Source organism: Saccostrea cucullata, unplaced genomic scaffold (assembly GCF_032062105.1).
Source record: "Saccostrea cucullata isolate Sc308-1 unplaced genomic scaffold, CSIRO_AGI_Scuc_v1 ctg1587, whole genome shotgun sequence".
Lineage (NCBI taxonomy): Eukaryota > Metazoa > Mollusca > Bivalvia > Ostreida > Ostreidae > Saccostrea > Saccostrea cuccullata.
In genome coordinates, this window is record NW_026920542.1 from 74,223 (window position 1) to 102,122 (window position 27,900).

At 31.7% G+C, this 27,900-nt stretch overlaps 1 protein-coding gene across 1 annotated transcript in view; it reads left to right on the forward strand.

Annotated features, from left to right (window-relative positions):
• The first annotated feature begins 7,044 nt into the window (after positions 1-7,044).
• LOC134250699 (hepatocyte growth factor receptor-like) overlaps positions 7,045-27,900 on the forward strand; it is a 39,515-nt gene continuing 18,659 nt past the window's right edge. Inside the window, exons 1-3 of the mRNA XM_062733065.1 lie at positions 7,045-7,755; positions 8,852-9,064; positions 10,941-11,057. Coding sequence (XP_062589049.1) covers positions 7,045-7,755; positions 8,852-9,064; positions 10,941-11,057 — 1,041 coding nt within the window. The remainder of the gene's footprint in view (positions 7,756-8,851; positions 9,065-10,940; positions 11,058-27,900) is intronic.

The following is a 27,900-nucleotide window of genomic DNA, read 5'->3' on the forward strand; positions in this document are numbered from 1 at the left end:
TTAAGAAAACTGGATAACCAGTGGGATTTCACATGCTGAAGATTTAATTGACGATGATCGTAATTTCAATTCACTATTAAATGTTTTGGATATATAAAAACAATTCAAACTTAGTGTGTAAATTTAAATTTCTTCTGCGTTTCTGTTTTCAGACCTTTACCACTAAATTGTAAGTTTGTAAACATAAGTTACAGAAAATATTTTCTCGTTTACACAGTATATGTGGATGTCTTTGCTCAAATATGCACCTTTTTCAATGAAAATCTTGTAAACAAAACTGTTGTTAACCATATAATCAATCATGCAGTTTTAAACAAAGAGGTCAGTGCTGAACCCTCAGAATGTAAGATTCCACTTCATTTATCTGATGAAATTTAAACTAGCTACAACATACTTAATCATTTTAATAATAATGCATATATTGTATTTGCTGACATGGTCATTGTCCCGATCATAGAACTTTTATCAATAGCTTGTCTTGTTAAAGAAATCTTTATACGTTGTTTGTGTTCATGCATATCAAATCAAATAGAAACTTAAACTCCATATGTAGAAATTAATACTATATGATTGTATGTTGCCAAATAAAGAAGGAAAGTTGTTGATAGAAACAAAATAAAGAAATCACGTTGAAAGTGATGTTTTGTCAAAAGGCTACTATTAACGCCTTTTCCTGTAAAATATCCAAATTTAAAACAGTTTCATCAGACTACATTATGTGGTGTCTTTTATTTCCAGTTCAAATGGATACATGAAATCAAACTTAAGGCAGGAATAAAAACTAAAGATACTGTGAGTAAAAAAACACACTAAATTATACCCCCACACACACACAACCTCCCATATGAATATAATTGCAGAGTCATGTTTTGCTATAAAAAAACCAAAATCTGAGTCGGATCAAAATGTAAAATAGGAAATCATACAGGCATTATGTAATAAAGATTCTGTGAAAGACTCGATAAATTTTATTAGGTGGCATGAGAGGAGTTGCGGGTAAGGGATAGGGTAACTCAATGACGTATAACCAATAAAATATATTCATTATACTCGTACCCTCGGCTTGAAAAGCCTGAAGGTACATAGTATATATACTGAAACGCAAAAGAAGCGCAACAAACAGCAATCTACAAATGTTTGAATTTCTTAACTAAGGATTTTTAAAAAAGAAACAGTAAGGTAAACTCACTTTTCAGGAACATCAGAGTTTTGATAAAAATGTGAAATGTTTATCTTTTAACTTTACTTAGTAACATATGATTTTTAAAACACCCCCTCTCAGCCATTCAATTACAACATGCAAGACTGTCCTAAACAATATTAGAAGCTTTTCTACGATACAGTAGGTTAATCAATATCGAGATTTGAGCGAAGGAATTATTCTTTGTCAATTTTAAATGCCTGTTTTTTCAGATGAATAGGTCGATTTTTCTCTAACATAGTACATTGTAGTAACCCTCGGACCTCCGGTCCAAGGACTGTCATTTATGAATATGATACGTAAGACCCCCTTTAGGCGTAATGTAGTGTATTTTTGCATCATCAACTTTCCATCACCTTTTCTTTGAGATTTTCCAGCTAAAGCAATGGAAATGCGTACTTGAGGACACATGATACAAAAACACTTTTGTCAAAAAATTTTAAAATAACAACTTGGGTCATGTTTTAATGAATAAAATGAATAAATTCACAGCATAGTTTTCAATCCTTTATTCAAATTTTCACAAAAATGGACTTTGAAGTGAAAAATATTTGTATAGATTAATAAGGATGTTTTCAGAAGGGCAGACTTTTGAATATCACAGAAGGTTTACAATTTCTTTATATTTTAGAAATTTATTATTTGCATCATTTGCAATGAAATTAGAGCAAAATATATATACCAATCCAGCCATCCATTTTTGTTTGTATCATCTGTCCTTAAGCCTTTTTCAAGAAGCCTTAGCATTGTTACGGGAAACGAAAGGGGATTTTATTTTTTGAAATATTGCTGCATTACTGAAGATGACCAGTATGAACCCTTAAAACTCCATAATATTGCCAACTGTTTGTTAAGCATGCAATTTTTGATTTCCGTTAATCAACTCAAAATTTACTCCCAGTTATGGTATTTAAATCGTTCAACATTTAAATTACCGATATTTACCAAATTGAAGATATCCATAATTTTATGATACAAATTTTTTACTTTACATAATTATTACACCCTGAATGGTGTTGCATTTCTTTTGCGTGTCAGTATAGTAATCTATATAGGGTATATAGTAATGGTGAAAGAGATGTCCGTCGACAGGCAATTGCTTCGTTTTCGGGGTAACATCTACTTATTTTTACCACAAATAAAGCGAAAGATGTGATTTCAAAGTAAGTTGATGATTAAGATATCAACAAAATATTAGCTTGAAGTGGGGGTGCCTGAATATGAGATAGGTACTTTGTGGTTAAAATAAGTAGATATGGTACCCCGTATATGAAACAATTGTCTGTGGACAGACATCCCCATTACCATGATTTACCATATACCCTATATAGATTACTGTATACGATATTCCCTCCCGCTTTTCAAACCGTGGTACAAAGAACATTGTTTAATGATAATACTTCAATGTTTTTTATGATAAATTGAAGGCGCAGTTAGTACCGAATTGTAATCCATTCTCTTCACAAAGTTATGTTTTGTTCTAACTAAGCCAAATGATTTCACTGTAAGGGATATGAATGGAACGTTTCAAAGTTTTATTAATATATATATTTCAAAACTTAGTCTAGTTGTCCTCGATCAATAAATAATACAGTCAATGACAACGTTTTTCTTAACATCAAACAACGAAATGAAGCCAGTGAAAGTAAAAGGTAATAAAACGTTCGTAAAAACGACGGATTTTATAAACGGATATTAATTTACAATGTACGTTTATCTAGTTGCCTGGAGATGTCGTGAACTGGTAATCCTGTTACCATAGAACACTAGACTCTGTTCAGCGTCTGTTGTGTCGTGTGCAGAGACTCGCTCTCTTTCCAGCATCTTACAGAAGAGACGTTCTTCATCAGTAAGTGCTGTGTATTGTAAGAATAACCTAAAATAAGTAAAGTGCAGAATCTTACATCATACTTTTCCTGTTGATCATAACAGCGGCTTGTGAGTTTTAAAACTTCCATAAATTGCTAAGAATACGCATAATTTTCATCTATGCGCGATTTTTAAATACTAACTACATGTTAAGCTGATTTACACGACTTCTTTAACAACGCATGTACTAAGAGCTTATCCAGATTTTGGTATTTCTTCTTGAGAATCTATATAAAAAAATCCTGTATGCTTTGACTTTTAGTTATTATATGTCAAGAAATAATTAAAAAATAATTTAATCCTTCTTGTTACGCAGAAATCAAACTTGTTTATTGCATATAATTACTTTAATTCAGCTAAATTAGTTTATATCTAAAGTTATTCGAGTTAGTAAATTGTATTATTATACAGTTTATTTATAGTTCCTATCTAATCTATAGACGCACAAAAATCATAAATCTACATTTCACTGGATGTAAGGCCGTATTCTCCGTAGGGTCATAAATAAATAAATTATGCAATAAAAACAACAGAATTTCCGAACGATCTCATAAAAATGCTTTTAACAATTAAATAGTAGAATATTTAAAGTGGCAAAGTCCTTTTAATTTGAGTATTTACAAATACAATTAAATATGTGATCTTCTGAAAGAATCGTCTATTTTTTCACAAAGTTCAATATTTTTAAATATCTAAGTTGATAATGAATAAAAATACTGAAGAGAAATGTATGTTTACCATACCATGCCATGCCATGTTTCTTGGTCGCTTTGAAAAAAAAATGTTTAAAATAATGATTAAAAATGTGTTATTGATGAGTTCAAACTTGAATTGTTAATGTTATGCTCCTTATTTCGAAATTTGGATAAAGATACAACTTTTGGTATGCAGTCTTATGTTGTTGTTCATGCAGCGTTATACGATATACTATAGTGATCTTGTGTCTTAAAGATTACTGAAACATATGATGTTCATTTTTTCCTAGAGCATAATACAACATTTTAATCTTGATAATTATGAGAATGCAAAATACATGTATTATTTACAATTCTCTTCTCTGTCTTAAGGTGATCCAACAATCCAAGAGGTGCGCAATGGTAAATGGTCTTTTTTTTCTTTATCTCAAGCAATTACATCTAGGCTTAAAAAATTACAGTAAACTTTTCCTTTTGGAGTGTTTAGAAATTCATAATACATCTTTCAAATTCAGGAATGCGTAATAAAAAAAATAATTCAAAATTCAAGAGTTAGATTTGTTTTGAATGTTCGAAAGCTAATCAGCATGGATTCTTTTAAATAAAAAGCTGATGATGTTTTAATAATATCAAAAAGTAATATGTAAGATTTCTAGCAACAATGATCTTAGATATAACACTGTTGTGCGTAAAATGGAAAAAAAAATTTGTTCATGCTTTATCGAATGTCGGCAGTGCAGAAATCAAAGTTTTCCCCGAATCGAAAATATTTTCGCCATATATGATGTAACGTGAAGTGTGTACATAAAAGTCACACTGTAAATAAAAGGTTGATATGCTGTATATATGCTACTGCACGCAATGAGTTGGCTCAGTCAAAAAAGTTAACAGTATAAAATTAGTGTTTTAGACAGTTAAACTTGAATGGCCTTTAACTTGTAGAGTTATCGATAGATAATTATTTTATTGAGATAAGAAAAGAAGTTGTGTTTGTGAAAAATATTTCCGGAAAAAAGGAAATGAATGTAACCCCAATATTTCTCGAAAATCTGTTAAAAAAGAAGATATCTATTTGATGTCCTTCCGTATTCATCGAGATATGATTTGAGTGGATTTACAGCAAGAGGTAAATAAAATCTTTTCAAAGAGAAAAAAGAAACAAACGTTGCATATAGATTGTGTTTTATTTACTGCTTTTTATATAAAAAAAGTTAGATCATATAAATAGTCCTTTTTCGTAAAGATTCTTACTCGGGTATATTTATGGACATACGACGGACTGTTTGTTCAAGTCTATATTTTTAGTTAAAACATTTCTGTGACATCATCTTTTGTTAAACCTGGTTCAATAAATTTGTTATTGTCCTGCACCCCGTCCAATAAGTAACCTGTAGGTGTCCAATAAGTTTCAACTTATTGGACAGGTGCAGATAACGTTAAAATGAGAACAAAGAGCGAGGCAAATACGTAAAAACAGCACTTAAAAGGCAATGACAAATCAAACAATTTAATATATGAACAATGTAGGAAATTAGTAGCGTTAAATGTTAATATCTCACAAAAAATCTTATTGAAAATGGCACAAAAAATCCAGTGAATTTAATATCTCTGATTCATTGTAGACGCATCCGTGGCTCCGATCATAAAGTTCCTGAATTCACCGTTAATTGCTATATAATAGATTCATTTCCCAATGCTTCATTCACGGAACATAATATAGAATCCAATGGACACAATTGCAAAGAATGAATGAGAAGAATGCTCTTTCTTACACACAACCTTGGGCTTTTTGTTTATTGTAATATCCATTTTTCCGCATTTTGCACTAAATTTCGCTCACGAAATTCCAACAGAATCTAAAATTTCGTTCAGTGATTTATTACAATTTTTCCACCTAGTCCTGCGTCGTTTGAGCGAGTGCCTGTCGTTGTTTTAAGGAGTGGCTGTATTAAAATCCTTCCGAGTTCGGAACCTGCACACAAAAGAGAAAGTGTTGCATTTTAAAAAAAATACATCAGAAATAATCTCCAAATTTCAAAGAAAATGCTTAAACAGTTGTAGGAGTAAAATCCTTCAAATCCTTTTTTTTTTTTTTAAATTACCTGTTAACGGGAAACTCCGAAACATAAGAATATGAATCCGGATTTCATAGTATGATAGTAAAAACTTGAACTGAGGCATCTTGGAGTAATTGATAAATGGCATCGTCAAAGCACCCGATTCTGAAGGTATTTTTTCAAAATCAAAACGCACGTCTTCATCCGTGGTCGTTGCGTTGTAAAATGAATAAATTGTCAAGAATTTAGTAGAACTGACTTTTACGCATGCGTAGTATAGATAAAAATGTCGCAATGCGGACAAATAAGACTAAACAAAGTTAATGTTCATATTTATCGATATAAAACACCTCTCGATGATTCCTACTATTAATAAAATCAGAAGAAAAACCAAAACTGGTTTTCTTTGGCCTGACTTGATGAACAGTGCCAGGTAGTCATCCAAGCAGAACGAGACCTTACCTGTGACTGTCCAATAAGTTAACAATGGAAGTGTTCGACAATTAATGGTGAAATGTTTTAAGTAAGTTATAAGCCTCAAACTGACCATTATGACAGATATTAGACTCTCCTCGGCGCTAACGCGCCTCGGGTCGTCTAATATCTGACATAATGGACAGTTTTCGTCTTATAACCTTTACATAAATTTCATTGGACAAGAACAGACAGTAATATTAATTTGGTAACATTTGATACTCACTCTTACTTCAATACAATATTTAACTTTCTGGTACATTTTAAACATCCGAATACATTTTCTGATTTTTTTTTTATCTCATTTCAGCTTACTCAAGCAAAATTATACCGTATTTGACAGAATTTATTCACCTCTAGAAAGATGATTACTTTCAACTTCAAGATTCTAATGATACGTTTGATATCCTTCGCAACAGCTGAAGCGTACTCTACAATACAGCCAGGTTTCAAGATAAATACACTATTCTCTGTTAGTCTGGACAATTTCCCTTTGAGGAACATCGCCTATGATGATTTAAACAAATCATTTTTTGTAAGTGGACGAAACATACTCTACAAATTCAATTTCGGAAATTCCGGTCCGTCTCTTACAAAGCTAACTGGGCCAAATTATACCTGTTTTGCAGAAACAAACTTAAATGCAAAATACTGTGGTGACGACAAGAATTTAGTCATGGTAGTCACGCCTGATTTTCTGATTACATGCAGTACCCTCTATGGTGGACGGTGTATAAAGAGAAACAAAATGACTTTAAACGAGGAAAACGCTGCACACCCATACATACAACTTGTGTCTGACATAACTGGTTCTGCGTTAGGAAAATTAGTAAATATAACAGTGCACGACGTAAGTGGTGTCAGATATTCAAAGGAACTCCTTTTGTTTGCTAAAACCCCAATGGAGTTACCAAAATCAGTGCCAAAACTAAACAGAAGTGTATTATTTTCCGTTGGATCAAATTTGCAGGGAAAATATTTCAATAACTTTTTAACTGAAAATGATATATTCGACTTATTTTTGAAACCTACTTACATAAGCTCAATGGACTACAGATCGATGTTTGAAAATGACGATTTTGTGTTCCTTTTGTTTAACCAAAATTCAAAAGCAAAGTTAGCCAAATTGTGTAAATCAATAGATAAATATAATCCTAAAAGAGTATACGAAGACATTCCAATTTATTGCAAAGACGGAAATAAAACTTTCGATGTGATTGTGGATGGAAAGTTTATCAATGCATCAGGTGACCGATATCTAACCGCCATTTTTACAAACTTTGCTGCAGGATCTTCTGCTCTTTGTATGTTTTCAGAATTTGAAATTTACGACGCATTTCTGAAGTCCAGAAGAGATAGATATGGTTGTCCTTATCATGATCTACCGAACAACGAATTGATATTTGATGATTCACAGAATTTGCCTAAATGTGTATATTTGTTACTAAGTGAAAGTGAGGTAAATAGGACTAGCTGCTTGTTTTCTGTACAATATATTCAGTGTACTTCTAATATGAAAGACAAGGCAGAGAAATAAAATTGAAATTGTTTGAAATTTAGCTCAATATATACTCAGTTGTATGTTCCCAAACTTCGTTTAGGGAACATGATTAAAGAATAGGCAAATTCAAAGAATTGTGGATATTGTGCCATTATTTTTGGCTTATTGTCCCCTACTTTTGTGAAAGCAAGGGAACATTAAATCTCATTTGTCTCTCTAACTGTTTATCCGTCTGTCACAAAACTTGAATCATTGGTCATAACTTTTGACTGAGAAGAGCTACATAAGTGTAGATAGAGCCTTATAAATGTACATTACCTGAGACGAGCCCTTTAAAAATACTACATGTATAGTTTATACTCCCTTGATATTTGCTTTGGAGTTTTATCAACGTTTCATTATTTTTTTTACATTGATTTAAATTGGCCATAACTTTTGAAAGAGAAAAAAACCCCAAAAATCCTAGCATCTTTGGAAATGTCTTATAGCACAGGTAATGTACATGTAAAATAAGAAATCCCTATATTTCTTCTCATTCAAAAGTGATCACTAAAGATAAAGTTTTTGTGTCAGAAGGACAGACGGAGAGACCTAAAGACGAATGAGATTTAATCTCAAATGGCCTTGTAAAGGAGACAATAAATAACATAACTAATAAATAATACAAGTGAAGAAGAGACTCGCGCATTAAGAGACTGCATCCTTTAGTCGACTTTTCTTTGTCTGGTAGACAAGTAATATATAAAATTTGCATTAGAAATGAACTTACACTTTCCATGAATATTTATTTTGTTTTTAAACTGGATACTTCGCTTTCTCAACATATAGATTTACTCTCATATGCATGCCTTAAACGATTTAGATTTAAATTGTTTAAAATTAATGAGCCGCAATTATTCCTTTGAATACATTTATCATGTAAAAATTTAAAGCTTAACCAGTTAATATTCTAATACTCCAGACTTTGTAAGGCAGTATTTGATTTTTTTTATTTAACTAAATATTCATTTGAATGTTTGTCTCACATAAAATTAATTCAATTCTTTTGTTATAGTTATTCTCTGGAATTTCTGATGCATTCAAAAAGCAGTGTTTCTGCAATAATGTGACCAATATGGTACCACAGTTTGGTATTGTAATTGGTATTTTGCCACTTTTCGGAAAATCCGTTTACGGAACACAGAATGTGATAACAGTTATTGGAGATCAGATAGTGGATGAATTTACATTACTTTACCTTGGGACGCATGAAGGAAGCGTAATAAAGGTAAAGAAAGAAAATACTTGTATCTAAGTAAGGAAAAATTGAACTCACGGTGTATTTAAACTAGGGATGTCAACAAATATTCGAGTATTCGACTATCTTTTGATAATACAGAATATCGAATAAATATTTTACTCGATAATTCGAAAAAAAGATATTTACTTGTAATCCTGAATTCAAGGTGAATGGATCTGCCCAGTTCATTTATTAAGGAATCGGTGTTCTCCAGAGTAAAACTCAGATTAACCCAAAGTTTCTAGTCAGTCTTCGTTATAATTGTTCATACTCAGAGATTATCTGTTCGGCAAACATACAAATAAATGAAATGCTTTGAAAGGTGTCAGATAAAAATTGTAAATGTTTTAAATGCAGTTACATAATGTCGATATCTCGCATAATGCAAATATTATTCATAAGGAAGTATTTTATACCCTCAATATAGATAAAATTTGCTGTAAATATTAAATATATTCATTGCTACATAAATGCAAACTACTTAATCAATTCGTTCATGGGGAAAGCGTAGATAATACATTGTACAGGATAAGAGTCTATTAATGACAAAAAAGGGAACATCAATTGAAAAATCAATATAAACTAGATGCCGTCATGAGACAGTAATATCCGTAAGGTGTTTGTCTCTAAATACAAACTTCTTCATATAAGGCTTTCCAAGGGAAAAAGACAAAATAATTCTATAATTTACACAGTACACGTATTCGTCAAATTGAGTAAAAGATTCTCAGGTGACCATGTGATGAATTTATAAAAAGGTGCCAAATTTTTTTTTAGTATTTGGTCAGGCAAAAAAAAAAAAAGGCTGAAAATCGAACCCAATCAATTTTGTCAACGCCCAATCGCCACCCCACACGTTTTATTTTAAATAGGCCTATATTGCAAATTTATGTTAAAACATCGTTTGTTACAATTTAAAAATCGTTTTTGTAATATACATGTATGTGAACACCTTTTTGAAAATATCTACATCACATTGGGTTTGTGTCACATATTGTCAATTTTATATAGCAACACTCGGCACACCTCTGTCGTTGTTATTTTTAGACACAGGACAGACAATCACATGACTTAATACTATTCACTGAATTCCCGCTTACAGGAACTAACAGCTGGGCACTCCCAGCCTAGCTGATGAACGAGTTCGATGTCTATATTATACAGAAAGTAATATTTGTGAATTCTTGTGTGTGTCCCGGTTAGATAAATTTATAAAATATATATATATATATATATATATATATATATATATATATATATATTCTTAAGTCAAGTCTATTATGCTTTAATTATCTGTCAAAATGTTTGTCTATGTGACGTCTATATGTTGTATGTCATTGTAATATTTTAGGCTTTTGAGTCTTATTTCTACGCTTAATAAATTATTGAACCTATACCAGGCATAGTCATTTTCTGATGCTCTGATCACTGGCTACACATATACTGTGTAAAGTATAGAATTATTTTGTCTTTTTGTTTTTGGAAAGCCCAATACATGTATGAAGGAGTGTATATTGAGAGGCAAACATCTTAGTGCAGGCATAACTGTGTCATGACAGCATCCACTTGGAAACTACTCACGGCTTAAACATGACATGAGACTCAAACCCATCACTATTGATGTGTATTATACTTGTATTGCACTAAGAAAAATGATGTTTCAGATAAAGAAAGAATTAAGTAGCTAAAAGTCTTATGTAGATATAAACTTTTTATGTAATTTTTGCTGTGATAACACTGAAGATGCTTAGTAACGCTTAATGTCATAATTTCAAATACAATTATATTTAACTTTTGAATTTGTACTGTCATTTCCTCGGAAATACTGGTAAAATTGGTTCCCATTATTTTTGCTTTATTTTAGTTACTTGTGAACAAAACGTTTTCTGTACACTACATCGAAACAATAAGAATAGACAAAAGCGAAATCAGGGCAATAATTGACATCAACGAAGATCCAGTAATACTGACAGAAAATAAGGTATGTGGTTATCTATGCTTATGTTTTTCTTAAATTAGTAGAAGCTATAATAATACGACCTATACTTTATGCATTTTGAAAATCAATGTAGTGATTAATTTGGTACAGATTGAATAAAAACAATTACATCTACCTATTTTGATGAAACTTAAATCAGTCTCCGTACTTGAATTGACATCAGAAACATAAATCAAATAAATTTTCAATGCCATGCTCCTTGGTTGCCATGCCAACAACAGAAAAATCTTAAACAATTAAATTTTCAGCTTCTTTTAATCTTAATTGGGCCATTCTCTTAGATTACCTCTTTGCTACTCACGTTCTTTGGAAACTGTTCAGAATATATATAGTTTGTGGCAAGCAAGGGTAACTCTGAAGTTCATTTAAAATTTATGCTGAAATATGCCTTAAAATTAAAGTATTCACATGTCATAGGTAAAACATTATCAAACTTGATCAACAACTTTTATAAATCAATGAAAATGTTTGACATGAAGTAAATAAGTATAAGCAATATCATAGTATCTACTTTTATGGCTACAATGGCGACACAGTGTAACCAGGCAAAATCAGTTACTAAAATCGGGTTAAAGCTACTGTCTTGAGAAAAATGAAAATTCAAAACTGTTAGATATGCATTTTTAGAACCTTGCAACGCCAACACCGTAAGAAAAATACCCCAGGTAAGTGCTTTTTTTGCGATTTAACCATGGAAACAACATACCACTGGATTAAATGGACATTTTTGCTGGTTTTGGAATTAACTTGTCATTTATCAAGAAACAAATCATATGACACAGCTTGCATAGTACTTATCTCTGGTAAATCTTAAGTTGAATATCATAATATTATATTGATTAAATTTGATGAAGAAAACAACACTGTGGCTATAGTAACCAAGAAGAGAAAATTTCAATTTTATGAACTTCATATCAATATTAAACTCTTTGAGCCAGATTCTTGCATCCAGTTAGAGATTGGAAGATAGTCAAAATTGAAATAAGGTTTGCTGCACATATATATCAATCATAAAAGTTTTGGGAATCTACATTTAAGGGGAATTATCCAAAGAAACAAAATATTTTAAGGTAGGATTCTTTTCATATTTCTTGTATTTAAATATTAATGAAATTTTCAAAGAATCAAGAACACAATATTACTATGGGCCAGTTTCATTTGTCACCGATCGGCGCACGCCGAATTGCGCCGGTCATATGACCGGCGTTAAACGGCTAAGAGGCAAATGAATTAAACCGGCGAAAACATTTTTTAAAAATGAATAATTACGCTAAATGATAATCAATTAATTAAGTTTTATCACTTTTTACATTATGTCTTAGTAGAATAATTCGAAATTCAATTTTAAAAAAAACCATGGACCTCATGAAAAATTTTATTTTTCAGAAAATAAAAACATATTTTAAATATATGAATAGAGATTTGCTCAAAATATGCAAGCAAATAAAGAACATATCGATTTGGTAAAAGAATCTGCATTTTCACAGTTGTTTTCTCTTCCCGCCATATTTCTAAGACCGGCAATTTCCTCGCCGGTGATTTCAGACCGGCGCATTCGGCGTACGCCGGCGAACCTTCCCCGGTCAAATGAAGTAACAAACCGGGTTACGAAAGGTCAAGCGGCGCATTCGGCGTACGCCGGTATTACAAATGAAATCCTACCTTTAATTCATTGCACCAATGTGTTTCTTTTGGTATTACTTGAGAATCCGTGCTCTTCTTTGCTCCATTCGTAAAAAAAATAATCAGTGGCTGTCTTTCTGATTGCTGATTTGTTAAAGACCAAATAACAAACACTAGATAATGGGTTACCAAGTATTACGCAAAGGAATTAATAATCGCCGTCCAATTATACTAGGCGTACGCAATGTGATTTGAATCGGTTTAGCTTTTAGTAGAAATTAAACTTTACAGGACATATTTCAGGTGCTGCTTGTCTTTAATTCGACTCCGCCCCAGACAATCAGCTTTAAAAAGGTCAACCAATGGAACGTTTCATTCGAATTAAGAGTGAAAAGAATCGCTTTGGTGCAGTGCATTCAAAGTGTTGCTATCAGTGAGATTAAAATGACCGTTTTATATTGGAGGCAAGTTCAGGTCAATGTCATTGCCTTTTTTCCTGGACATTAATAATGATAAAAAAAATAATGTTGCAAATTATGAGATCCCTATATATTAATGTGTATTTGAATAGATTGAATGTTTTTCTTTTTCCATAAAAAGATACTTGTATAAATGGCCTATAAGATAGTATTACCAAATTGACATAAATAATTAAACTAACACGGATATTCTCTAATCCGAATTTTCTCTACTTTTCTTAAATTTTTAGGATATATTAGTTATTTTTATATGTTTCCAATTAATTTTTTCTCATTTTCACATATAGTCAAGTTGTCACATAAAGATACGAAATTATAGAAAAACAAAAACAAAAAAGTCCGTTTACTAAGAGAGAAAAAAAATACTTTTTTATGGATTTTTGGCTCAAAAACAAAAAAGTCCGTTTACTAAGAGAGAAAAAAAATACTTTTTTTTATGGATTTTTGGCTCAAATCTGTACTAAGACTGGAGGCTTATAAAAACTAATATTGTTCTAGTTTGTTTGAGGAATCATATCTATTTGATATATTTAAGAACTTTAGTCAATTACTTTTAAATAAACTTACATTTGATTTTTTATAAGTCTTTGATTGGGTAAAAATTATTACTAAATTCATAGTTCTTTAATTATTTTGAGAGGCGGAAAGAGATGTTTTCATACGCCACAATTCCGTCAAAAATATAATCCCTGCGAGCATTAAAATACGGTTTACCATTTCTGGCTAAAGTTGTACAATTGTTATGAGGAAGGAAAGATATTGTGTTTTAAATTTCTTACGCATAATTATATAAGACATATAAGCAAATGCACTTTGAATATTCCATTTTGTCAGAAACCAGAGAAGAATCCTACCTTAAATGTTTTAAATAATGTATTTTCTGTTTATTTCCATAGCAACGGTCAATTTAGAGAATTTGATAAGGAACAATCCAACGCCTTTAAAAATTGATTATCAGTTATAAAGAAATGTTTTTTTTAAAAGACAGAATCAAATTTTTACAGATAGAGTATAAATTGGAAGTCTCTCTGTAGAATAGAAGTTTTTTGAAGAGACTTACTTTTACACTCGACGACTGATTTCTACTATTGAAACAGTGACTTACTCCATCTACTAAAATGTAAAAGTCAGCTGTCGAATGCAAAAGTAAGTCTCTTCATAAAACTCTATAAAGACCATGGCAACCATTGCTAACCAATGTAAAATATTCTAATTTTTCATTGGTATATTTTTAAAGGCTCCTTTCTCCATTATTTGGTTACAGTTCATCCTATAATTGTTATTTACTTTGACATTTATAACTTTATCAAATTCAATTCTTTTAACTTATGAATACTTTGTTAACATAGTAACGTATGAAAAAGTTGATTTACCAAACTTGTTCATAATGTATTAAAATCATCAGAACTTCAACTCTTGGAAATCTATGCCATTTGTTTTCTTTGCCGCAAATGTTAAACACGGGGCTCTTAACATGTTACAAATGTCATTTTCCAAACTTCAAGACATGTAAACATTGAAACCGAAATAAATCATAATCAATTTTTGCCTGATTTTATCATATTAAAATTTTATCATGGAGAGTTTGGGAAATTTCTAAGACTATGCATGCGACTGCTTTTATAATACAAATTTTTAAGTTATTACAGAGAATATCCCTCTTATAACGGAGATAACTTTCTGAAGATTTTTTTTCATGAAATGTAATAAAATATCATGTCAGATTTTACAGATTTCATTCATAAGTAACATTTTCTAGTCAGCTCAATCGAATATGTTTTACCTTTCAGATGTTGCTTTCTAGTGTCTATTGCCAGTTTTTTTCTTCCATTATTGATAACATTTTACCTTAAACATTTATACTCAGTTCCTTTAACAATGTAAATTGAGATATTTCTATCTCTTAACGAATTTGATATTCTGATTTAAAAAGCAACGCTTCGGTGTTTTCTAATGAGATTTAGATAGGTAATAGTAAATATTATTTATATTTATATACTTCATATGTTTAATTTTATTGTAAGATAAAAATAATTACCGTCCCGTCATGTGTTTTCGTGGTTATATACGTTTTCGTGGTATTTTTTTTTATTTTTAGGTATAATCACACAATGCGATATCGAAATGACATCATATTTGCTACTAATAAAGGGGAACCTTGTGCATGTTTTATGACCAAATGTTAAACCTTTTTGCCTTTGCCAAAATAAAATATAGCGAGTGAGTTATGCATAGTTTGCAAATTTGACAATTTGCATAATATACGTTTATTCGTCGTGTTTTGAACTAGAATACCAAACTTACAAACTAAAAGCCGGCGATCCTGCAGATCATCGTCTGTTAACTATCTATACAGCTACCAGTCATGTGACAATAATGTGGAATTTTCCACTTTTGATTTTTCTACTGTGATCTAGTAACGTCATTTTTCGTATAATTTTCAAAGACAATATTAGGGGTGTTAAAAAATGATGTGATAAAAAAATAGTGTGCCGTTGATAATCAATTCAATTAAACATTTAATTTCTTTAAATATATATGGCATTTATATTTTAAACATGAAACATTCAAATTAAGCTTTACAAAATTACTTCCAGGCCACTCTTGAGAAAGAGAAAATTAATTTTTACATTATTTAACAATACAGCTTAGGCACGCCTAGATAGATGTGGTCTTAATTAACAACAAATAAATTTCCATGTCAAATAATGTAATCATTTTGTCAATAAATTAGTATTTTTGACACTGTAAAATTTATAAGGATTTTGCCCTACTAGATTTCCATAGTTTACTTGTTTAATAAATACCAAAAAAAAAAAAAATCAAAAGAGCAACCATGCAAGAATTCAATTATCTTCTGAACAAATAACAAATGATATGTGAGTTAAAATCATTTTAAAATAAGGAGAATTATTGTTTGTATATGTGATAAATAGCAAACATCTCAATTATTCAGTCTTGAAGCACTTTATTACAAATTAACCGTAATGCCACGAAAACTCATGATTCGAGGGTATTTTTTTAATTAACCATATCAAATTTTCTTCACATCATGATTTGACATATTATTCATATCTGAAAAAGTAAGCAACACTCTATACTTCAATCTATTTTCCATTTGAATTTAATGCTATTGTTGTTGATGAAAAAAAAATGTTTTGAATTTCAAAAAATGGTAAATTTTTGGAGCTGAGGGATATTTCACTTTAATACCTTATACAGAGAAATTTGTATAATTTTCCAAATATTCTTAACAGTTGTATATTATAAAGATATACATACTTATATATTAATACACTGTAGTATAAAATATAGTTTGATCCCTGAGAGCAGTCAATTTCTATGATGAAAGGCCACCAATTATTTTGAAACATAATGATAACAATCACTGATGATAATTTTGCATTGCCTGTATTTATTATTTATTCTATGTCTATTTAGATTGTGACTATTACCCCAACTGATTGTGAAGTATTTAATCAGAGTTGCAGTAATTGTATGCAAGCAAAATCCCCACACTGCGGCTGGTGCATTTCAAAGCACAGGTAATTTGAATTACAACTTGAGTGAATAAAGAGATATAATACTAATGTGTAATATTTAATATTTTCTTGTAATTCTAAAAAGTACATCTTTAATCTTGTAATGCTATATCTTGTAATTCTATAAAGTACGTCTTTATTAATTCAATACTTCTCTAATCTTAGCTGAAGAACTGTAGCTCTCCGAAAAAATATATTAACAGACCTGAGAGCTACAGTACCACCCATTGAAAAACCTGTATATTTATTACGCACAAAAAAGTGCGCTCGGTTATGGATTAATTCTTCCAATTTCTTACCTCAATTGAAAAAGGTAGATTATCATATTTAAAAACATTTCTTACTCCTGATGATATATATGGAGTTAAGAAAAAATATTCAAGCTCAAAAGTCCATGAAAAATGCAAAATTGAAGCAAGGTAAACAGGGAGCTCCGTATTATTTATTAATTTTAAAAAGAACAATGCATTTTTAGAATTTTGCTTCTTTCTTTTCTAAGCAATTTTCTGAATTTTATAATATTATTTTTATTTAGATTATCTGCCTTTGTGTCGGCGCTAAGCTCATTAAGGATTTTAAATCCTAATAAGATAAAAAAAAAATCAGTTTTATTGAAAGGTACGATTTGTAATAAAATATAATTATTGCAATCAAAAAAATTATTTTATTTTGAAAGCTTACATTGCAAAAAATCTTATCTATGAAACTGACAGACGTAATTATATTGAAATCATATCTGACTTCCTCTGCCTTTACTTACCGATATTTGTCGCCCGCGTGGCGCAGTGGTTAGAGCGTCTGCTCTAGATTCACGAAGTAAGGAGTCAACCCTTGCGTCGCAGGTTCGAATCCCACTGTGGGACGTGGAGACCGGTCCTTCGGATGAGACCGTATAAACCGACGTCCAGTGTCGCAGTAGGTGCTGGCACGAAAAAGACCCGTCCCTGCTAAATGGCCCTGAGTGCCGAGTATAGGACAAAATTTGCAGCTCTCCACCGGCAAGTGGTGGCGTCTCCATATGAGTGAAAAATTCTGAAGAGGGACGTTAAACAATATGTAATCAATCAATACTTACCGATATTTAAATCTGCATTGAACTCTCTTCAATAGTAAATAATAGTTTTTTCTGTTTTTTTTTTTTTGTGTTTTCCTTACATATCTATCAAAACCTCAAATTTTAAAAATAACCGTTTACGTGGAAATTTTAACGAAACGCGAATTTGGCGATTGACCTTAAAAATTTTAGCGATTTCAAATGCTCACTAAATAAGATATTGCATATGAAAGGCAATTAATTTTAGCGATATTTAATTTTAGCGATCTAAGCACCCTCGTTAATAATCCTCGTTGAAATTTTGCTACGCGGTACTAAGGTTCAAGATAAAACATTTAAAGGAACGATAACTTGTTCAGATCTGTCTGAACGAAGTGAAATAAAAAATGAGCTATGCAAAATTTTTAATACGATATAGCTAATAAGTTTATAGTAAAAGTACGAGAAATTTAGGAATTGTCAGCGTTTGATAACTAAGCGTTTTCAAAAGCTAAGCTAGCTTTACGTGCATAAAGATGCCACAAACATTCTGAATATGAGCGTCAAATATTAAATGACCTATAATAAATAAAAATTTGTCTGGTCACCCAATTATCATCAATTTTTATAATTGGTAGTGTTGTCTACGTTCAGGTAAAATTGAAAGTACATTATGCATATTAATTATAATGTGTAATTAATGATAAGTACTTATGAGCCTCAATTGATACCTTAATAAACAAATCACAAGGCTTGGAATCTTATCGGATCATTGAAAATGTGTTATAACAGAACATGTATCGATATTGCTCCATTTTAATTTTGAATACCGATGCTGAAAAGAAGTCACGGAATTAGAATGGTCTAATTGAAATGATAATTATAAATCAATTCTTATTTTAAAAAGCTATTTTATATAAGATTTTTTTTATATTGATGAATATTGACACGAGCTAATGTTACGGACATAAGTCCAATACCCTCTCTGTTTTTATTTCCAAAATCTGAAGAGAAGATTATAAATAAGAAAAAAAAGAATTGACAGGCATAATATAATGTAAAGTCACCCAACTATTTCGCTTATCGCGACCATTTTCTAAGGCCCTGCCACACCAAGCAGCGTTCACACGGAGTCATTACGGCGTTGTTAAATTTTTGAAATCGCCGTGGAATGGCAGGAAAATTGCACAAATTTCTGTAAAATTTTTACAATGTGTAGATGTCACAGCGTCTCTACGGCGACGAACGCGATTCTACGGCGATCTCACGGCGTTCCAACCGATCCCATTGCTCTTGTTTTGTGAGTTGGCTGACAACGCTCTAACAAGGTTGTAGGAGCGCAATTGTGATCGCCAACGGACGCTTAAAAAACGCCCTGGGAGCGCAATGATCGCAGTTACAACTCAGTGATGTTGCCGTGTAGTCACAGTCGAAAAAATTACAAGACGGTAAATCTCATTAGAAGCGCTGTAAAAACGCAATGGAAACGCAGTGACATCTTCGAGGACTCCGCGACATCTCCGTGAGGTCTCCGTGGAAGCGCAGTCTACTATGACTGCGTTCGTGCCGAGATCATGTGCGTCTTCACGGCGTTCGTAGGAGCTCCCACTACGTTGTTGGAGATCTCACCGCCCTGCTACGGCAATCATACTACGTGTCTACTGCGTTCTTATAATACCGCGATCACACGGCGGGTACTTTGTGCATGCCCTGGCTTTCTGGAAGACCCTACGCGACCATACGGCGTTCAGTGGAGATCTCGTCGCGTTGAAACGCCGCTGTAGGAGACTCTACTGCGATCACCACGGCGTTTTGCATTTCCGACCAAAAATATCTCAAAAACAAAAAGATCTCACACACCCCAAGTTAAGAAGAAGACAGATAATGCAAAACAAAAGTCAAGCTCAATGAAGATTATTTTTACCCATGGTATATTGTTTATAAATAGCTCACCGTGTCATCCTTTATATAGTACCTAATTTAAATGCCTCCGCCCTTTTGTATGTAATAGAAAAACCGCACACTGCTCGAAACAAAATGTTCCGGAATTTGCATGTGCGGTAGGTGTTAAAAATTGGTTTGTATTTCTAAATACTCAAAGTCATTATAATAATTGTACAAACTTTTAATTAGAATTTTTATGATATACACCATGAAAATAAAATTGATACCATATCCTCAAGTATATTCTGTAAAATAAGGACGAAAAAATGGAACAAGCTACTATACTTAAGTGGGAAACTCCTTTCACAGCATAAAACCATCTATCACGTCGTAATGTAAATACAAGTAAAATATCTGTGAATGTACAATGTATCCTACACATTACCTCCTATTTATTATAGTAAACAAATAAATAGTGGGAAAGTTACATGTAGATACATGTACATAGAGACGTGAAACGAGTTGAGAGAGAAACAGAAAATAAGAAGGTAGAAAAAAGGTAGTAGTTAAGAATGGGGGTCATGTTAGTATGAAAATGGTAAAATTATACCCATTTATACTAAAATGTTATTTTTACGACTGAATATTCAGTTTTCCCCTATTAAATCAGTATTGAAACAAATACATCTAAAAGAGAATAAATGTATTTTGAATATATGGCCATTGTATAATATATACATTTTTCAGTTGCACGACAAAATTGATATGTGAAGAGGAACACAGTTTATGGATTTCTTCCTTGAAGAACCAATGTTTAACATTGCTTTTGAATAAAGACGCTATTGATGTTGACTCAGGATTGGTAAGTTTTTATATGTTATGTATGATGTCAAGTGTAAGTTTTCAAATGTATCGTGAATTTACATGTAATTGACAAATAATACGAATGACAAGTATACAGAATTATCATGTCGTTATTTGATTTTTGTCCCTTGAAAAGTTTTCATTCGTCACAATTAAACTTCCAATACGGTGCACCATGAATGCGAACTCGGAACTTATTGAACGTAGTGGAGTTTTTTTTTAAGTCATCTGAGTATTCAACTAATTTTGGCACAAAGCATTTGGTGGTAAAGAGAAACAAAAATTCTATATTTCATGGTCCCTGCCCCCATGGGGCATGAGGGGTGGCCCAAAACCACTAAAATTAATGCAATCTTGAAAAATCTTCTTCTTAACTTTTGGGCATCACGCAGTCAAACTGTTGGCATGATTTTAGTCAGAATTATTTTCTCTACCAAAATTGTAATAAATCATGGCCCCGGGGTCAGGCGCTCTAGTGCTAGGGCAGAGCTTAATAGATCATAGTGAAAAGGCATGATCTCATTGAAAAACTCCATCCCTACTCCTGGAGAATAAATAAACTAACCAAGCAGATAGTTATGTTGAATAAAGCTGCTTTTTCCAAAATTGTGAATTTCATGGCTCCTGGGTTACGGGTTCTTGTGTTAGGGCGGGAATCTATTGATCATATACTAGTGAAAATGCTTGAGTTCTTTACAATTTTCTCCTCTGCTCTTGGGAATTGTAGCAATAAACTATGTACACAGTTATAATGAAGAAGGTTGCTTCTTCCCAATTTGTGTATTTCATGGCCCCTGCCTCAGGGGTTCTGGTGGAAAGGCGAGGCTCTGTTGGTTATATAGTGAAAATGCATTAATTACATGACAATCTTCTCTGCTACTGAGTATTAACAAACAATGTAATATATACAGTGTATAATGAGTAAGAATGCCTCTTCAAAAAGTATGAATGTCATGGCCCCTGAAACAGGGGTCCCTGTGTTAGGGCAGGGCTAAATAGAATATATAGTAAAATTGATTTTTTTTCTTTTAAAGATCTTCTCTCCACTTGAGTATTAAATAAAATAACCAAGAACATGATTATGTTAAATAAGGCTGCTCCTCACAAAATTGTGAATTTCATGGCTTCAGTATTAAGGATTCTAGTGTTAGGATGGGGCTCCATTGATTATATAGTGAAAGTGCATAAATTTTCTTTGAAATTCTTCTTCTCTGCTCCTGGTTATTAAAACAATCAACTATGCACATAGTTATAATGAGGTAGGATGCATGAATTTTTATGGTCCCTGGTTCAGGGATTCCGGTGTTAGGGTGAAACTGCAATGATTGCATTGTGAAAAAGCATAGATTCTTTGGAAATCTTTTCCTTTTATCCCAAATATTATGCCAATGATCTCGGAATTATAGGTACATGTTATGATGACGACAGGTGCCTTTTCCAAAATGGTTCATTTCGGGGCCCCTGGGTTACGGGTACCGCCGGGGGATAGGGGTGTTTTTACACTGCCTGAAAATAAAGTAATGCTTTGAAATCCTCTTTTTGGTATTAACCATCCATTTATGATTAAATAAAATTTAAAATACAATTTCCAAATTTTTGAAATATATGGTCCCTTGGTCAGTGATTCCTATGGGTTGAGGTGCACAACTGGTGGTTATAAAGTGCGAATGCATTTTCTCTTTGTTACTCTGATATACCTCTGTCTATTAAGTAACCAAAGTAAGCATACTACGAGGGGTGATAAAAAAGTTCGCAAACTAACTGAATAACTTCCATAAAAGAAACAATATTTGGTTTCAGTGTTGATTATACTTTAAATTAGTCCTCTCCAATTTTATTGAACATCTGCCGACGTTCTGCTCATGCGCGAATCAATCACATGATATAGGCGGTCACGTGACCCCCTCCGTAGCCTTCTGTCACAAAAGCTGAAAGATTTTTCCTAGTTTTATATTTCTCTCCATGTAAGGTAATTTTCATAAAAAGAAAAGTTCATTTGTCAGAAATGGACAAATCTCGGAAACAGAATAGGTGGATAAGAATATCCTTTCCAAAAATAAGCATGGCGACCATCAAAACCCAAATCTTTTTTCTCGGGAGAGACGTTTATTCAAGGTGGATAGAGAATGCGTGCCTCCTTTTTACATATCTAATACGTTTAAAAGTATGAAGTAAACGGTATTTAATAATTATATTATTGTTAAAATATTCAACTATTTTCCAAAGTGTAAATTGGACGTTTTTGAAAGCTAATTGCTTAATTAAAACCACATCACTTTTAAAATTTGCTTTCAATGGACAAAATATCAAGTATTATTTTTAATCATCTGTCTTCCTCCAATAAAACGTTCAATTCAGCTATTGATTTAATTTATAGTAAGTCATTTGTCTTAATAAAATGTGAACAAATTATTATAAGGGATTTCTAACATATACGATAAATTTTACAGTCGTTCTTTGAACGAGTACGACTAAGACAACAATTTTTCGTCACCAGTTACCTACATAGTGACGTCATTTTCACACTGTGACGTCACAAACAAGGAGCAAAACTTTATTCAGCATATGCTATTTATAGCACTTGTGTATGGCTATGTGTGTACCAAATTTTTTTTCAAATCTGAATTATGGTTCAGTAGATATAGAGATAGTTCGCGAACTTTTTGATCACCCCTCGTATGTATAGTTATGATAAACAATTGTGCCTCTTTCAAAATTATGAATTTCATTGCTTTTGGATTAAAAAAAAGAACCAAACTCAATTGCTGGAAAGTTGTTATATGATACTCGGGTGACCTAAAAGGCCCTTGGACCTTTTGTTGCATTGGAGTTGTCATTGCATTAGATTTAGATGAATACCAACATATAACATTGTGTAAGTTTATTTAAAGTCAGCAAAGATCATCATTTATAATGAACCATATTTAACAAAATCTTTTCGTGGTAATATTTCAAAGGGAAAATTTTTTAACTCGACTGTTCTTGTAATAATTATAATGACTGTAAAAGAGTTTATTATATAGTCTATTTATAGTCCCTATATAATCTATACAAACGCAAACAGTTCATAACACTACATATTCACCGGATTTTAGGCCGTATTCACCGGAGGATCAATTCGCTTGCAACGGCATTGTGACGTCACAATCAAAATATCAAACAACGTTGTAAACAATGGTTGCAACGCCCGCAGCGAGCTACGTATCTGAGCAGGAAAACGATTATTCAAACCTTTTTCAGGATTATTTTTTAAGATCTGGACGTCTTACACATAGCCAAACTCGGAAAGGAAAACACGGAGGTTACAAACAATAATCTGGAGATTTTTTTTTATTTTCAACAATGGAAGATCGCAAATGAAAATGAAAATGTTGTCGGCATACAGCCTTCAATGTCTTATCTATACAAATCCCGACTATATAATAAAACAATTATGGACTCTTTTGGTCAATATGAATATGAATATTTTTCTGGTGAATAACAAACCATATTCAACACCAAAAGAGTCCATAATTGTATAATGTTATCTTTCAGTGAGGGAAACATATTTTTTAATGATCGAGTTATATCTTTATTACACTTTTTAAATGCTAAACAATATGGATAACTTACTTCATATAGGGTATCATAGATTGATATTTGCAACAAAGGTTTTTTTAGCAAACCTATGATAACCTATCTAATTTACTGACAATACCATGTATATCTAATATCTATGTTTCTTTGATTCAAATCCTTGAGATTAACGACTGAAAAATTACTAGTGTTACCGATCTAGTGATTCTTATGCCCAACCATGTATATGGCCCTGAACAAAGTGTTTGTCATATCCGTCTATCCATTCTAATACCCTTCCGTCGCGCTTGAAGTTTACGTAAGTTGAATCTCAGCTTAACAAAAACTACTCTAAATATATTAATAAATCTTCATATGCTGAAATTAATTCTTATGGCGGCTATATATGCTACAATATCATCATTTTTTACCTTGACTTAGCTTTTCTCATATATGTGTTTAGCTCTAGATAGCGTTATTAAGTTTCATTTGACGATACATGCAGATGTTTGCTTTTTAGCAGCATAAACAGCAGCCCGTCTAAATATGGCTGAAATATTGCCGACCAGGCATTAAACAATATTAATCAATTGATTGCATTAGAACGTTAAACTTTGACCTTTCCTTTGACCTTGGCCTCAGTTTTTGTAAATTAGTGTAAATATGAAATAAATGGAGTATATGGAGAAAAAAAAGCAATATACAAGCTCAAAAGTGTATTTAACAATACAGAATAGTAGCAGAGCAAAAAAAAAACCGGACCTCCAAATCATTGGAGGTGGGATCAGATGCCATGGAGGAGTACGCAACCACTGCCGACCTGTCACATCCGGAGTATGCTCCTTTTCTTGATCGAGAATTAACAGAAAAACCGTCTTCATTTCCATATATTTTACATTTCTAAATAATTTTCCTTTGGATTCTTTGCAAATAGGAACACTGTTTATATTTTCATAAACTACCATTGATGAGTGTGTATATATTGTTACGTCATAATCCTGCACCTGACGTCAAAACTATAGTACTGACTGTTTTGCTTAAAAAATAACAGTTGAATGGCGTAAATTTGGGGTACCTCATTAAAAATTAATTTAAATTAAATGTAAGTGCTGACTGTTTTGCTTAACAAATAACAGTTGAATGGCGTAAATTTGTGGTACCTCATTAAAAATTAATTCAGATATAAGAAATGAATTTGATTGTTGAAGTTTTATGAGGTATATGAACTGCAACGCTTTACATGGGCATATTTTTCATGAAACGATAACGCGCTTCATGAAATATTCTGACTTGAAGCGTCGTATTTCATAACTTCATGAATCGTCAAAAAATAAATTTATTTTTAAATATAAATATAAGTAAAGTATTAATAGTTATTATGAAAAATGTCAGTCAGGATTTCACTAAATGATAAATCATATAGAGAGAAGAGTACTATATTGTCCTATATACTTGTATAAAGGGTAAATCTGTGACATTTAGAATTTGGAACTGTTTGTCAAAAACATTTAGAAAAATAAATATTAGAGTAACAGCTAGTTTTTGTGATCGTAACACTAAACATTTACAATATAACGTATTTAAATAAAATACTATTCATCACCTCCAAGTCAAACAACAATTTACAATCCAAATGTGACATGAAAAATTAAATTAAAGTTTTAAATACTAGTAATTCATGAAAAAAATGTTAACACCTTTTTTCTTTCAAATTTTTAAAAGGCCATTTTTATTCTTTTTTAACAAATTATTTAATCTTATTAGTAAAATTAAATCCAATCATAATTATTTGTACAGAAATCCAATTTGACGGTGAATTTTCTCCCTCCTTTAACGACTTCGAGAACTTTGTCCTGTCTGCTAGATGGCATTCCATTAATTACATATCAAGGAGGACTCGATTTGAAGTGCGAGATAGACCATACTCTTTCTCGAAAACAACATTATCGAGGTATGGATTAGTTAAAATGATATCATCCTGTAAACTTTTACAAAAAAAAAATATCTAAAACCTTTGATTATGCAAATATTTTTTTAGTCGATCCTGGATATAAGCTGTTAAAGATTTTATTAGAAGGAAGAGTTATTGCTGAAACAAGTGTGTTGTTCTATCGATGTGGTGACATGAAAAGGTTAGATTCACTTATACTCTCGACTGTATGTTATTTTGACTCCCCCTTCCCATACACACACTCACACAGACACATTTTAAAATACCTAAAAATGTAAAATTAATAAATATTTCTAATTTTAATAAATAAAGTTATTACATATAATGATTTGTTGTGTTACATGTATCAACTGTTGGAAACGTACAATCACAAAATAATAGTTGAACTTAATTGCCCAGTAAATAATGCCGTAAATTATAGTTTCATAAAATGTTTAATTTCTTTCCATCATATTATTCACCAATATCTTTACTGTGTATTCTTAATCCAAAAATGAACAGCGACAGTCATGTTCTGTTACTTCTTTTTTGATTTATTGCAACAAGGAATTGTTTTTGTACAAATGTCCTACCAAAATTACCAAGTATACATGCTCTTTTTATTGCTTGTAAAATATGTTGGATTCACTTCATTTACAGCTTGGTGGAGTACTCCAAAAAGATTCAAATTAGAGGGTTAAGTCCACCCATTCTTTTCAATATCAGAAAGATTTCCTGTCTTTACAAAAAGTATCAAAATGCAAACCTGTTAACAACCAATAATTTTAGATATTGAAAAACATTGAAAGTCATTAAATACTCGTACCTCTATACAAAACGCCATTTTTAACTGGTACATATATTCATAAACAGTCAGTTGCTTGTGTTATTATATGTATCTTTCCAAAACACATTTCATCAATTGAAAAGCCCCGTGGGATCCGGGTTAGAATAGGTCCTCAGTACCCCTTGCTTGAGGTAAAAGGCGACCAAATGGGGCTGTCCTTCAGATGAGACCGTATAAACCGAGGCCCCGTGTTACAGCAGGTGTGACACGATAAAGATCCCTCCCTGCTCAAAGGCCGTACGAGGGACGTTCAATAAATAATGTCATCAGCTCGATGTCACACATCATAGAAATCAGATCCTTTAAGTTTGACTTCCTCTAATTATTAAATCTCTAATGAGTTGATAACAGTTTATGTGAATGCTTTTCATCACATAATTCCATGTGAGAAGCTGGAAAACAAGGCCTACTCGAGACACTGCATTTGAAATGAATAGTCAAGAAATTAAACGCATCATTAAAGTTGCTGTTAAATTTGTCAAGAATCTCAAAGCTATATTAATTGAAATATGTTTAATTTACAACAAACAATGCCTGTTTTATAAACATATGAGCAGGTGGATTTCAATAAACAAAAATGATATAATGGGCATCGAAAATGGGTATCGTTCTTGGCTACAAGAACACACAACAACCAATGTATATTTGCAAAATTTCAACAAATTATTAATGAGTATGTTTGATTGACTTTTAAGACACATAGCAAATTTAATAGACATCATTATGAGGGTATTTCATACTATTTTAAAGAAACATTTGGTAGAAAAAAAAGTTTAACACTCAAAGGTCACCTGATATTTTGAAAAATGAGTGAAAACAAAAGCGTGTAGGAATATCTAACAATTATATTTTAAAAGATAAAAAAATTGTAATTATCCATGTTTGTATGATATCCAAACAGATAATGAAACTTTAATTCATTTTGCTTTAAACCCTCAAAACATAGTTACAATGAAATACACTTGACAAAACAGCAAAGGGCTGAACAGAGCAAAGAATTGGAAGAGCAATAAATCCGTTTTATATGCTATTTTCTTAAAAATTAGTTGTCTTGTTGTTCAAATTTTT